The following is a 16,437-nucleotide window of genomic DNA, read 5'->3' as shown; positions in this document are numbered from 1 at the left end:
AGTTTACTTAAGTAAACAAACAGTTCGCTAGAACTACAGCTACTACTGAGATGAGTTGTTTGTTCTTGGCTTTTATAAGCTGTATAATTAATTTCTCGAATATACTGGAAACATCTATAAATATCTGGATTTTTGTGGATGGCAACAGCAATTACGAGATATTTATTTATTAGGTATTAAATGCACGCGCTGTTCTATTTTTAACCTTCCAATGCAGCTATCTTTTCAAAAATCGTCTGCGTTGCTAAGGCAACATGAAGCAAATCTAATTACAATTCTAAATAAAAAAAACTAAATAAATAAATAACTATGAAATCCGTAACAATATGAATTAAGTAATAATTAATAATAAAGCAAAGTGCATGCACAGGCATGTACCAATATATCGTATAAAACTATGATTGGAAAACTGAGACCATGAGTTCGGCCACATTCGGCTATCAGGGGATGCGTACAAGTTTTGAGTGCACGTGTTCCCCAAAAGCCGAAGGTAGCTGAACGCAAGCTACTCACACGCATTTGTAATTTAAGTAGTGTATGTGTCAGCTCGCTGTGAGTAATCTAACAACACTGAATAAATTATCGTTAATTACTTAGCAGTAAACATTTCATTTTTTTCTTCGTCAATATGTTATTTTATTATTATATATTATTATTTGCCAATATATTGGGCGGATCGCAAAAATATTTGTTGTGGGTCACATGTGGCCCGCGAGTTTGACATCCTTGGTGTATGGGGTTAATGTTGGGTTTTTACTTTTGAACTAGGTCGTAATCGAGTGTAAGAGATTCTATTTCTTGATTAATCGAGTGCAAAGATTCAATATCAGCAGGGTTTTCACCACTTTCTTTTAATCGCTGTTCGAGATTCTTTTTTCTTTCCATTAGTTGTGGAAATGTCTCTTCTAACACCAGAGTTTCAGCCATGCTCACTGTACTAACTGCATCAAAAAGAAAAGAAACACTGAATTACCTATCCTTATGAAGAGCAGGAAGAGAGAGCTCAGAGGAAACAAACAGGCAAAAAGATGACATAATCCAAACAGCAAGGGGTTGGATGACCTTCATACTTCAACGAACAGTGAACGCAGTGATGACGAATCCAATGAAAATGTATTATTGACCGTGTTTATGATAAGAACATTAGTCGGGCATGTATCACCATGTAGCAGAAAAGTTTACTTTTTTTATATAAAGCAAGTGTAAAATAATTAATATTGTTGCATTCTATGGGTTTGCGGATTTGGAGTAATTGATTATAACGCTTGATGAACACTTGATCAAAACACAATTTATTTACCAGTAAGCACTATTACATAGGTAAGTTCCAAAGATATAATTACACTTATCGAAAATGACGACAAACATACTGAAACAATCAGCAGCACAGGCTTCAGGCTATAACGGTGAAGACAGCTTCACAACAAAGCACTAAGTACAGCTCCCGACTCGGGTGATCGCTGTTAAGCTAATCTCTGAACTCAAGACACTACTTTCTTCCTTGTACAAGCAGAGAATATATAGCTGTAACATACCTTCGAGAATATTCCTGAGAAAACTGCTAAGAATGCATTCTAGAATGTTCCACTCCGTCTATGACATATCGCCAAATGGGCAATTTTGCAACCCTGCATTTCTCTGTCACTTTCTGGCAGCCCTAAGCCCATAGTTTTCTGCATTGCAGAGAAGCTATCTCACTGTGCATTTTGCAACAAAATTTAAAGAATTTCTGAACTTCTGGATTTTGAAATGGTTTCTTTCCAGGGTACACATAGGTTTCATCTGCTATTTTTCATCATCCAAATAATGTCAAATTACACTTTTCTAAATTAAAAATATATTACAAGATAACAGACATGTTAAAATATAACTCTCTTTCTCTGTATAATAGGATTCCTCAAAATGTGCTAAAATCTTGCATCCACATACATAAACATTCTTTAGGGAACCTTGCTGATAACAGTCCTCTAGTTAACCAATGTCGTCATTTTCATATGCTTTCTTTTTGTTGCATTTCTAAGTTTCAACAGTTTTTTTGAATAAATAGTAAGTTTTAAAATACCGCTTGTCTGATTTGTGAGTGATAGAAGAAATTGCAATAAAACTTATGTAGGAATACAGTATTTTGTCACAAAATACGTAAAGGGAATAATCATGAGGTGCATTTGGTAGATAGTCGGTGTGCAGTGTCAAGTTTCTTCAGTTCTCTGATGCTTCTAAAGCAAAAATAAATTCTTGTGTACATAGGGAAAAGAACCGCACTAAAAAAAATTAAAGAAGTATTTTGTGAAAAAGGTGGGTTATTGAATGTATCATGTAATCTTTATTTAATAATTTAAACTTGTATTTTAAAATTTTTTAATTATTTTTCATTAGATATCCTTACGAATATTTGGGTAACATTTTCTGACTTCTGCTAATATATTCTTCTGATATATTGATAGCAGAGAAATGTTTCGTTAAAAAAATGGTGAATATTGCTGGCTTGCACATGATAAGTTAATTTTTGCATTTTCATCTGTAAAAAATGGTCAAATTGCTCCAATATAGTCACATTAATAATTAAGTATTGTTAATTTAACTGGAAATCTTGATGCCATATAGCAGCATTCATAACATTACCAATGTATAACTGATTTGTAAAGATGTCAGTATTAATTAAAATGTATGATTGTTAATTATTTACATTTTACTTGCATTTATATGTTTTTACCAGACCTTTTTTGAAAGGATTAGAGTTAATCTTAGGCACAAAATGTTTTTGAAAACAACTGACTTCATAACTTTCCTATGCATTTTTCCTTTATTTCCTCCTCTGAAATTACCAGTCTGTTTATGGATATTAAACTTATCACTGTTTTGTATTTATAGATATTTTTGAAAATTTTTACAGACATTTTGAAAATCCATGTAAACATAACATCCGATGTGGAATTAAAATCTCTCACTCAGGTTATTTACAACTCAACTTTTGTTTCAAAGTTGAACCTTAGCATTACTGGTCTGAACTTCTGTAACAGCCTGTTTGTTGATAAGAATGTTTTAGCTCTTCTTGAACAAGTAGATCCTGAAGTGAGTTGAATTTTTAATGTATAATTGCTTTTTTTCTCTTTTACTTGATTTTCCATGTGCAAAACCTGCACTGTAGAGAATTTTGAATATCTGTCTGTGTCACAGGTTATATAGGTAAGAAATGTCTTGCATTTTTATGTGCTTTATAGATTCTTTTCTTGATATATGCAAAATAATATATATATAAATGTTGAGTTTTTATTACATTAGCCAATAGAGAAAGTGCCACACCATAAGAATTCGGTTGTCTAATTATGAAAATTGCAAGGAATATGCAGCTGAGCAATTTGTGTGAATGGTCTGAAATTTTAAGTTTGTGACATGATAAGATAAAAGAGAAGGAAATGTCACATGAATTAACAGTTGATGCTCTCTGACATCATGGAAAACCTCTGTTTTGAATTGTTTTTCATCTCAGAAAATACATATAACTGAAGAAATGCCTCTGTGAGTTTCAACAATGAGATGGAAGGGTTCAGTTTTAGGTCTATGAATGATACTTGGCCCTTCTGCTGTATTGCAGCTTAAAAACACATGCATGCATCTACTATGGAAAGGGTTTGGAGATGTATTGAAGGGTGTATGAATCTAGGCTGAGATATCGAAGCATATAGAAGCACATCAACACATTTGAATATGTGCATGTAAAAACATGTGGTGGCAACTGTACAAAGCACAATTTTCAAAATTATGCAGAATGTCTAGGGAGCTTCAAAAGCTTCAATATCAGCAGGAGCAATTTCTAGAAGATTGATCAAAAGCAGCTTCTGTCATTCTACTCTTTATGAAGATTGCCACTGATGCAAAGCCATGATGTTGATGGTATCAACATTTATATTGATATATAATGATGTATGATTATAATGATGTTGAGACAGAGCCTCTTGTATGACTGAATGGCACAGGGTGTATAACAATGAGTCTCACTTCTATTTCACCAATGGCAGTTGCTGATAAGAGCATGAGGCCACGTGGTATCAAGTCTAATCCCGCTGCTCCTGTTCTTCATACTGTTCACCAGTGGGGGAACATTTCCATCGATAGTCAGTTATTTGTGTTTTGCATCAGAGACACAATAATGGCACTATATATGAGTGAAGTGCTGAAGATTGGGTCTTGGTTGCAAAATGCTGTTTTTCAGAAAAATAGCACTCGGCCACACACTGCAATCAGCAGATAAGCCTTAGGTAAGGAATACTTCCTTGTCCACTGTGGTCTTCAAATGTCACACTGATCGAGCAGTTATGGGACATGATTGGCTGTCATTTGCTGAAAACTGACCCATTTACAATCAAAGGACAGACTGGGGAGGATGGTGGAAAGTATATGATTATTCATTCCTCGAGACAGTATCTGCAGGCTGATTTCATCTCTATCTTGAAATATTGCTTCTTATATTATTGCAAGAAATTATCTTATTTCCTATCACTCCCCCCTCTATATATTTAGTTGGAGTATTGCATTTTCTTTTTTAAAATCAAAATATCTTATCTATGTATGATGCATTTTGTGACTGCCTGCATTTTCATCACATCCTACTCAAGCTTTCATGGTGTTGCATTTCCTGTGTTAGTTCTATATATAAAAATATCATGTTTTAGGATGAGAGTAAGTGTTTTGTATTGATATTCCTAAACTTTTGTTCATCAAAATAACTTACAAGTTTCAGCGATTTGCTGTTGTAGGACTATGAATTGTAAGTCCTTAATAAGCCTTTTTACATAACATTTGTATCTCTCAAGCTGGTATATTAGCTAGGTAAATGAGATCTTTTCAGTAAAGGGATGACACAGGCCAGTATTTGAGAGAAAAAGATATAGGCATCAAAAGTTAGCTAATGACCACATTAAATTTAATTTAGGTATTATCTGATTATTTACTTAACCCTCCCTCCAAATTTAACAGTTGGTAGAATTGCCATATTTTTAGAGTAGCTTCAAGCATGTATGTGACAGCACTCATACAAATCGACATATGCATGCATTATATGCTTGTTTAAAATACATCTGGAATTTATTTGGTAGAAAACTCAACAAGCAAAAGACACTGTTTTGAAAATTTTTGAAGATTGTTGCATCTCCTATAAAAATGCAAATAGTGACCTTATAGATTTTTTTCCCTCATAAAATAGCTTAATAAAGTGCTTTATTATTATTATTATTATTTATGAACAGATCTACACCTGTAAGCTGTAATAATAAACAAACATTTTTTAACTAACAAGTTGGTGAGTTTTTGAAGACGTGCTTAAATTTCTAGAGCAGAAAATACTAAATTTTGTTCTTATTGCTTTTAACAGTGCACTTACTGCTCTTCTTTTCAAAGCAAGTATTGTCAGCAATAAGTTTTAAGTACAAAATAAATAAATAAAAGTTAATATTTATTATTTTATGCCTTGTCACTGGTAAAACCAACTACTATATAAGTTTCTCCAGTGTAAATAAATAATTTCCATTGGTCGTTTGAATCACAAGAGATATGCAGTAAAAAGTTCTTACTAGGTATATGTTTTTACACTAAGAATTCAGATACTAAATTGACCATGCGACTGAGAACGTTGTTGTGATTCAGTATCTGTTAACTGAGTTGTGGAGGACTTTTAGCAAATGTGCTCCATTTCTCTTATTTTCCATCTCTGCTAAAATTTATAGCACTTGTGCCTAGTATGCAACATTATCAATGAACATAGTTGGCAGTTTTCTGTTAGATGATGCACAAGTTACCAAGGAAAACAATCATTGTGACTCGAAGCATTTTCATGTTGCAGTACATGTCATGTGAACGAAGGATACTTTTTCTTTATATACACCACAACATGAATTACACTGATGCACGTGATACACTTTATCTTAAAAAGAATAGTCTAATGCCTTCTGACAATCAAATAAAATTACTGCAAGCTTCATGCATATGCTACTACTTCCTTTTCTGGAAACTTTTTTTAATATGGTGGTGTAGTATTATAAGAATATATTGTCATTACTGTAAAAATTTATAATTAAGAAAATTTTTTAAAATGAATGCTCTGTTCAATAGAAAATATCTAAATCCATCTTATATACAAAAAAGTAGAGCGTAAGTAGAAGCATGAGTAAATATCTCCCATGTGGCTAAAAACTGGTACTTGTGTATTAATGCAACCACATTTGTAAAAGTCACGAAATTTTCAGAATACACCAAAATCTAATAATCACATGGGCATAATAGTTCTTTAGTTTTTACCAGCAATATTACCATTTTCATATGTATTTGTTTTGTTGTATTCAAATTCTAACAGAACTCAGAATTTTATTTATTTAGAACTCAGAATATTTTTTGTCTCAAACTCAGTTTTAACATGTGCACTTTTGAGATTTGTTTGCATTCGAAGAAATTCTGCTGGAATACAGTATTTTGCACAAAATTGCTAAAGCTAGCAATTACTTATACCAGCAATTGAAATTTCCTAAATTTTCACCAGAACAAATGGGAAAAATACCTAATTAAAATGTAAAATATTTATATAATAATATATATGTTTGCAATAAATATTCTTTTTCAATTAAAAACCAACTTCTTTTTTTTTTCTTGTAAAAAATTATTGGAAAGTTATTTTTCTCCTCTTTTTTGGTTTAACGCATTAGCCGCTGGTGTTGCGTTGAGGCAACGGTCAAATTAAATGCGTATATAAATATAACTACCTAAGATATTTTATACCAGCAGATGATTTTATGTAGGGAATATTATAAAGATTATTTCTGTAAAAAAATATTTTCCTTCAACAATCATTCTGTTTATAATAATTAATTTCATACTTTAAGCAAAATTTTCGACCGGGTGTTTTTGCAGAAAATATTTAACCAAAGAATCGCCATCTTTATGAGTGATCTATTTTTAGTCTCACCGTTTATCAGAACATTACATGGGTAAGATTTTTATATTTGTGTTGAGAACGAAGGAAAAACAGGTGTTGCGCTGACGCAACGTCAGCAGAAAACGGGTAGTCTATCTCCTTTTTCACTCATTCCTTTCGATGTTCTGTTTCATGTTCTGGTTGTTTAAAAATGCCTAGAATGAGGTATCTTACATTAGAAGAAGCCCTTCAAAGATTTTTTGATGAAGAAACAGATGATGATAATGTTAATAATGACCAGAATGAAACTGCTATTGTTGTTGTTCCCCTAGAAATTGCTAGTGACGAAGAAGAAAGGAATGGCAATGTTTTAAATAATGATAATGATATTTTACCAAATGATACTGCTGGGAAAGTTGAAATTCATGTAAGAAGTAAGTTTTAGCCTTCTAAAAGCAGTTATAGTCATACTAAAAAGTTTAAAAAGCAGAAGACTGAAATCTTGAAGTGGATAGAAAAGGAACTTTTAGTTATTTCTTAGTAAGAACATGAAGAAAAATTTAAAAGAGAAATTATAAAAGACAAAATACAAGGTAAAACTAGTGCAAAGATTTTCGATTTTCTTTTTGGTTTACACATTTACTCTCTTCTCGTTGAACATACAAATATATACGCTCAGCAAAAAAAAAGCCCAGAATTTATTGCATCTGAAGCCTATATGAGAAGATTTATTGGAATATTATTGCTTACAGGATATCATTCTTTACCTCAAGAAAAAATGTATTGGTCTTTTGATAAGGACATTTCTGTTCCTGTTGTACGAGAATCGATATCACGTTTGCAGTACAGGAATATGAAGCAGAACTTGCATTTGACAATAGTCAAATTGACAATACTGATAAATTATATGAGGTGAGACCGTATCTAAACTTACTGAATATCACCACTTTTTACTACTGGAAATATAAAGTATCTTTTAGATTTCAGACGCGAGAATGCATTATTCCTTTTGAAAACTCCTATTGAGAGTGTAGAATTAGCCAGAAATAGATCAGCAGCAGGATGCCCTAGTAAATTCAGCATTCAAAAACCATTGCATGGAGATGGTAGACATTTTATCATAAAGTCCGTTGATAACAAAAGACTTAGACCATAGGCAGACTGTTTATAGATGCGAAGTATGTAATGTAGCTTTACATCATGGTTGTAATCAAGCTTTTCATGCTTTAATCTTTCAATTGAAATAATCTGTATTTGTAAAAGAAATACAATGTATATTTTAATATTAAATAAATTACAAGCAAAGTGATTTGTAGATTTATAAAACGTTACACAGCTAAAAAGTAATCTTGCGCTCCACTCAAAAAAAAAAAAAAAAAAAACATCACACAAGTACAATTCTACTCACTAAACATCTGTAGTCTTATTCTGCTGACGTTGCGTGAACGCAACACTCGCTTTTTCCACAGGTAAGAGCATTTTTTTTTAAATTTTCAATGTAAATTAATGTTATAAATGCTTAATTTAATATTTGTTATTATTTTCATGAGAAAAGAAACATTCCTTGTAGTTTTGGCGGTTAATGGGTTAATGATATTTTGCAATAACAGTGGTAATGTGCTGTTATTGAAAATATTTACATTATTTCATTGAGTTATTGTAATTATTTAGTGTTATTACTATTATTAAATACACTATCTATGCATACAGTACTACATACAGTATACAGTATCTGCTATTGCATACAGTACAAAGTTCAAAATCCGGACTTCCATTATCCGGAATGATCTATAATCCGGACCTCAAAACCACCAACAAGGTTTTTTTCTCATAGGCTTTACGCATGCGCATTTAATTCAACCATCCACACATAATAAAACATCTGAAGATTCCCAATTCTTAATTTCACTAGTATGGATATTCCTCAGATAGTCTTTAGTGTCAGACTGTAAAATAGTGCTAAATGTGATTGTCAATTAAAAATAAAAATCGCCAAATATAATTTTGAAGCTCTGCAGTGTTCAGTAATGGTAGGAGACTCTTTAGAAACACTCCGGTACTTTTCTAGGATTCTGTTGCTAACCATGAAATATGCTTATTGTTTGGTATTCATAAGTATTTTATTTATAACATTGTTTATTATATTTGGTTCATATTAGGCTTGTTAATGATACTTTTGTGAATGATTTATTATATTTCTTATATATTAGTATTACTGGTTACAGTTTTATTGGCTTTATTGACTTTGTTACATGGTTACTGATTTTATATTTGGTATTTATTAATATCTTTCAATGTACTTCCAAGTTTGTAACACATATTTAACAATATTGTTATCAGGGAAAGAGCTTGTTAATCTGTTAACATGAGAGTAATTCTATTCCATTCTTTAATAAAGATTCTGCAGGATTATTACAGGTTCTAGATTTGAATTTAAAAAAAAATAATAAATAAATAAAGTATCTTGTTATGCTGTTAAGAATTGAAGCTACACTTATTATGGTATTTTATATACATATACTGTGTACATGTATAATATATATTCAAGAATTATTGATCTTGTAATATTTATTGTGGTATTTTATATACATATACTGTGCACATGTATAATATATATTCAAGAATTATGGATCTTGTAATATAAATTTAAAAAGAAAATTGTTAAGAATTGGAACATAAGATTTTCCTGTAAATGTTGAAATTTTTTACTATGGGATTCTCAAGCATAATCACTAATTTTAGTCAATAAAATAAATGTAAGATATAAAAAGAGGCTTATTGCCATATGTAATATTGTATGTATAGTACAAATATAACTTTTGTATGCATTAAGAAACCAGAGGACATATGTGACATTGTTTATTGCAATATTCACCTTATTGTGATTAGCTTGAATCAAATCTTCAATAGCTTGAAATATGTTTATCCAGATAATTTTTTCTCGGTATATCTGTCTTTAAAAACTTGATGCAAACTGTTGATATGTATATATGAGATGTGTGCTTGACATGAGAAGACGTTATTTTGCAGTCACAAGTGGATTGAGGTTAAAAAATCACTGAAGATATCCATTTTATAGTAGAAGATGTGGAGAACTTTTGAAGAATCACAAACTCATTTGATAATCCGAATATCTCATTATTACTTTTTGATTGCCCTATGGCATGGCACATCACAATGGGACCAAACTCCACCCCTCAAATTTCATGATGATGCATTACATTTTAAACAGAAGCAGCCAAGTAAGAGATGTCCTTTGGCTAGCAAGCATAGGCAAAGAAAGAGGGAGGGTAGTTGGATTTCAATGGTATTTATAGTAAAAGTTTTCGTTAATCTGATTGGGTAAAACTTATAGTGCAGAAGATTAAGATGACATAATGCTGAGTTAGTTTTCATCTATGACGCAGTTTAGAGAAAATTGTTACGAGAGGGGAAGTACCCAAATTTAAAATGAGCAATTAAGAGGCTTTTTAAATTATAATTTTTATTTACTTATTTTTACCTTACATATATATTTGTATTTGTGCTTTTTGTCTCAATTTTAGCATGTATTAATTTATTTATTTATCATTTTCAGAAATTGAAAGTGTGCCAATTTGATTTTTGTAGCATCAAACCTAGTATGAGAACTACCATAATGAAATTACAGAAATTTCAGAATTTGAAAGCTCTTAATTTAAATTATAGTTCTATGGAGATCAGACATTTTCCTTCTCATCTACAAACATTATCAAAAACTTTGAACAATTTACCTATTTTAGAGCGTTTAAGTTTAAAAGGATGCTCACTGAGAGGACATCTGCCAACTTTATTCCATAATGTCTGTGAAACTGTACGTTGCAATGTTAAGAGGCGAAAACCTTCTTTACATTCGGAGTGCTGTCTTAATCATCGAGGAACACTCAAGTACCTTAACATTTCTAGTTGTGATCTTGTAGATGGAGATCTTGTCTACTTCAGAGAACTAGAGATATGTAAACTGCTTCAAAATTTAGATATAAGCTGTAACTCATTTAGTGCGGAATGGTAAGTATTTACTTGTTACTTTTATTTTACATTCTGTATCAAATGAGATGAAATTTCTTTTGAGGTTTTTAATACTGTAAAACAAGCATCAGCAATATAAGGCACTCGTGCTAGATTTGGTATGAAGTACAATTCTCAGTGGCGCTCTACACCACACTACAAAGTTATCACATAAAGACACATCTCTCTGTCTCTTCTCTCCTCACCGACCCACCTCGCGCCTCTCGCATGTTTTCGCCTTTCATTCGGTTTGTAGTGCTGATGCATGTGATTTTAATCGATGCACATTGTGCAGTATAGGTTACTTTTAACTTTACAGCACATTCTTAGTTTTATTGTTAAAACTTGTATTTTGTTTGTTTAATTATTGTAACAGTTCATACCTACATATTTAATTAAATGTCTACTAAAATAAGAAATCCTGATGTTCCCAGTTTTCAAGACTCTTGGACATATTCATACATAAAAAGAATCATGTTGTATGTATGTTATGTTGCAAAACGTTGCCTGTTGCACATTGATTATACAAAGATATTTTCAAACTAAACGTCAATCCACATTTCAGAAATTTGAAGTTATAAAAAGAGCTGTTTCTGAATATAAGAAACAAGTTACATTTTTTTGTCAAACAATTGGAACCAAATCTAGCGATGAATGTAGTTTTGTAATTTCTCACTGTGTGTAGTTGCCAAAGGCAAAACTTTCAAAGATTGCAAAAATATTAAAGGGCACATTTTTAAAAAGTGATGAAATATTGTTCAATGATTTACCAGATCTACAAACAATATTACCCTGAATTAAAGAAATATTGGCTTCTGCACAAACTACTGAAAGACCAATAACTGAAATAGCAAATAGTAAAACAGAATTCTGAATTATAAAGAACTGTTGCAATTAGCATTGCTTTTGATGAAAATACTGAAGTGAATCATGTTGCATGTCTTATTTTCTTATAATGTTGTAGTTCTATGTTGTTTATTTTTTATTTTAATAAATATGTTTAAAAGACTAATGCACAATCTATGTATAATTTAAATTGATGGAATAGTTATATTTTATTTTGTTTATTTTATATTAATAAATACCTTTAAATGTTGCATAATTAATATATAATAAAACTCTAAATCTGTATTCTCGACCTCTATTCCCTAACTATGCATACATTGCTTCGGGAATCAAATTGTTTCACACCACAACTACAAGGTTGCCGATTCCTGCCATAAAACATTTGTACGCTTCCAGGTACTTGTATATTAGCCTATACCTATCGATATATCACCAAAAATACTTTCTTTGATCAATTCCTGTGAGCAATAAGATTCTTCTAGAAATTTCTCTCGTTTTCTTTTTTTCTGGGGTAGAGATCTATGATATGTTAGGGATCACTTTTTTCAGGAAGGTAGGAGATATTATCATTTTCAAGATAATTATTTTCATCATGTCTCAATTTTAACTGCATTTTGCATCATATGTTTACTAGATTTATTGACTAATGAAGCAGAAATAGTCTTGTTATTTCTTGGAGTGTGGTATTTTCCCAAAAAATCGCAACTTTTTCCAATTCTTACTCGCAGAAACTATGGAAGCTGTTTGATGGAAATGAAGTATCTACAGCTGCTAATAAAATACAAGAATAAAAAGTGGGAACTGGTTTGAGGGGTTTAATTATGGAAGCTGTTTGATGGAAATGAAGTATCTACAGCTGCTAATAAAATACAAGAATAAAAAGTGGGAACTGGTTTGAGGGGTTTAATTATGGAAGCTGTTTGATGGAAATGAAGTATCTACAGCTGCTAATAAAATACAAGAATAAAAAGTGGGAACTGGTTTCAGGGAAGCCGTGTGCTTTCTTTTAAGCTGAGTTCTGATGGAGGCAAAGACAAGCTGAGAATAGCCGTCTGTTTGATGTGCTATTGAATGTGATTTCAAAACAATACTGTTCAGAAATTAAGAGGATCCATTTCTGTTTATGTAGCAAATGTATTTCATTACCAAAAGGCAGCAATACATTATTGGTAATTTATCATGGGTACTAGTTAATAAAAGAGTACTGACACAAAAATAAATTTGGAGGAGATTCTGTAATTCATATATGTGGTTATAGTTTTGTTTATAAATAGTCCAGGCTAGGGAACAAAGCTAAAAGTTTTCACAGATTTGCTGATTTTGATTCAATTTTTAATTAATTTAATCCTGTTTAAAAATTTCACATAACTCCTGATGGGGCTTACTGGGTGTATGTCATTTGTATAATTCAAGGTTAATAGAGTTAATGCAAATGAAAAAAAAAAAAACCTGCATCAGCATAAAGTTTAAAATGTCAAATTAAAAATACAAGCAAGAAAAAAATAATTTTATTGGATAAAAAGCATAGGAAAAGTGCAATGCAAACTATAAGCTAGATAACATGTATGGTAATGATGCTTTTCCTTAATTAAAAGCTTAGTGCTGAAACTTCGAAGATAGTAATTTTTTATTTTATTTTGTTATGTAATACCTTGCACCATGTATAATTTTGAAAGCAAATAGTAACTTTACAGTAATAATTGATAATATTTTTGGTTATCTGTTAACACTGATTGATACATCCCCAAAAATATATTCATTGACTGTGATTCTTACGAGCTTTCAGTAACTCTAGAACCTCTTCTGAAATCTTCTACCTTTCTTTTTCTTCTTTTGTTATTTTTTTAACCTTTTTTGAGAGGGTTTTAAGCAAGGACTTTTTTTTTTTTTTTTGTATGGTCATTGTCAGTTTTGATCCTTAAACTAGCACATGTAAACAATGAAACACACATGCATGGAAATTGGCAAAATGAGGGGAATCAGTGACAGTGCAACATCTTGTCAACACTTGTCTTCAAATTTCATATAACGGCAGAGAATAACAATCTGTTTGATGCTATTTTGAATTGGTTGCCAAGCAGTGCACGCTAAAGACCAAAATCCAGATTTTGAAGCAAAAATGCAACAGCATATCATTTTTGTGTATGAGATTTATCACCCTTATATAACCCACTCACATGTCAAATGTATTAATTGTCTTATTTGTGTTAAGACCATCCAAATATAAAGTGCAGGGTTTTCCAAAAATTTTTTTGTGACCTGATTGTTTGAATATGTTATCTTCATAACCCAGTGAAAATGTTTATGGCTTATTGCTAAATTAAATAAATTGTAATGTTACAATTTTTTTCTTGTTGTGAAAGTTACAAAAAATATATAAAACAATGTAAAACAATAAAAAATGTTTTAATTGTGTGATGCTGTTTCTCGTTAATTAAAACTTTCAGGTCCACAGAAAAAGATGACAACTTTATTCTTAAATCTGGTTTGACTTTTAATTGGTTCCTGTATTTATTTTTTAGAAAATCAAGTGTTAATGGGACTATTTCACATTTGTATATTTTAACAAAAGGCATTTCAAACTTACTTGTTTTTTCTGCCAAAAATGGATAATCTTCCCGACAGGATAGCCAAAAATCTATCAATGATATGTCATTGAAAGTGTCTTTAAACACTGTATCATGAGACAGTTAAATTAGGGATTCAGTTTCTGAATCGGAAAGGGTTTCTTATCTATACTTTATTGGTATGAATTGGAGGAAAATATTTTTTCAGGTTTGTCTGCAGCCAGTCAGTCAGGTAAACTAATATTATATACTTTTTGCTCTAAAATTATCTTCAGTAAAGCATTATAACTTTCTGCTTCCACATGAAGGATCCACAAACTGAGCTTTATTATTTCAACTTTCATCTTTTCTTGCATTTTAATTACAACTGCATTGTTGCCTTGTAATGAAATATAATTTTATCAACAAATTAACATCACTAAAACTGTTTAAACACATTAAAACTTCTTTCATTTTCAAAAGTCTTCGAAACATTCTTTAAGGATAACCATCATATTTCTCAATGTAAAGGATTTTCATGTTGACTGCCCATCTCTTTACATATGTACACTGAACATCTGGAATTCAAAGGAATGATGACTTAAATTGACTCTCTTCAGAATACTTCGATAAAGGTAAGTTGATGAGAGGAACCTTTAAAGAGAGTCAGAAAGCTGACATGGTAATAACATTTACGTGTGGTGTACGGTGGCTTTTTGGTACAAAATCAGCCTTAACAACAGTTAATTGCATGCCTGTATCTGCTGCTGCATTAATTAATTTACCATCACAAATAAGTTTAACAATCAGAAAGCCATCAATTAATCCACTTCTAGCTCCTTGATTTGCATCAAAATGATGAGAAATTTTTGTGGTTATGTCATTAGAATTATTCTTAGTTTTATCCTTATCAGACATTTTCTTATCATCATGCAACAATATAATGTTATGATAATTAGAATTACATTTTGATTGGGAAGAGCAATTTTTTGTTCTGCAGCTGCTTTTGAAACAAAGGATTGATCAGATTCTTTTAAACTCTTTTCTTTCTTCTGGTGACATAACATATTTTTTCCAAAACATGATCTTCCTGTCCACAAAATGAACAAGAAAAAGTTTGAGTAGCTGTAGTTTTGTTTACATTATGAGAATGATTGGCACCAATAATTGGGTTGGCATTGAAAGAATAATGAGTATGGAAATTGTTTTGTTTTCGATTAGGGGAAATAAAATGTATTTCAGGCAAGTTTGTATAACTCTTAGAGTAAGATAATGAAGTTCTTTTGAGACATTTGTTTCCCATTTTAGAAATTTCATGAGGTCTTATTTTTCTTCATCTGTTTTCTGACAAGCAAAATGTAGCGTTATATCCCTTGGAATACATTTCATTAATAAAGGATAAAGTACCCTTCCATATGACTCAGATTTGATTCCTAATGAATTTAGTGTCCTTACTTATATGTTACAGGTATCATATAATTCTCTCAAAGCATGAACATCATTTGAACTTTGGACAGGTCGTAAATTTAACAGTTTAGGCACGTACAAATTAATAAGATTTTTCTGACCAAATCTTTCTTTAAGAATTTTAAGCATTTTGTCATAATTCTCTGGAGATAATGAAAAATCCTTTGACAGTTTTTAAAGCTGCACCACTGAATAAATTAAGCAAATAATTGAAATTATAAACTTGAAGATAACTTTTCGTTTTGATTTATTGCCATATAAGAATTTATGAAACGTTTACTACAATGCAGCTTTTCCATAAAATTTATCAATTATAGTTTTCAGCAACTTAATATTTTAATTGGAGTTTCTATTAATAACACCAGAAATAATATGTATGTTACTACTTTACTGAGAAGAACCATTTGAAACTAGTGAAAATCTTTTCTTCGTATTCCAGAGTACTTTTGATTTCAGTTCTATTACATCAGCTAAATTTTTAATTTTTTCCAAAGCTTTTAAATGAACCGCTTTTAAAAATTTCTAGTTGTTCTTCTATATCATCAATATTAAAAGAAGCAATTAAAAATTCAGTGGAAACTGTTACTTTAGTTATGGCTGAATGACTAACTCTTTGTTCTTTTTTAAGTTTCACAAGTTCTATTTCAG

General features: G+C 30.9%; 1 protein-coding gene across 3 annotated transcripts in view; it reads left to right on the top strand.

Moving 5' to 3' along the window:
- LOC118195091 (leucine-rich repeat-containing protein 14-like) overlaps positions 1–16,437 on the top strand; it is a 47,966-nt gene that overhangs the window by 21,793 nt on the left and 9,736 nt on the right. For all 3 annotated transcript variants that reach the window (XM_035366326.2, XM_035366324.2, XM_035366327.2), the window contains exons 5-6: positions 2,894–3,072; positions 10,482–10,930. In XM_035366326.2, the coding sequence (XP_035222217.1) occupies positions 2,894–3,072; positions 10,482–10,930 (628 nt within the window). The remainder of the gene's footprint in view (positions 1–2,893; positions 3,073–10,481; positions 10,931–16,437) is intronic.

This window comes from Stegodyphus dumicola, chromosome 8 (genome assembly GCF_044657685.1).
Source record: "Stegodyphus dumicola isolate Sdum_Otavi_A_Nest chromosome 8, ASM4465768v1".
In the NCBI taxonomy this organism is placed as follows: domain Eukaryota; kingdom Metazoa; phylum Arthropoda; class Arachnida; order Araneae; family Eresidae; genus Stegodyphus; species Stegodyphus dumicola.
The sequence above is the reverse complement of the archived record's forward strand: the minus strand, read 5'-3'. Positions and strand labels throughout refer to the sequence as shown.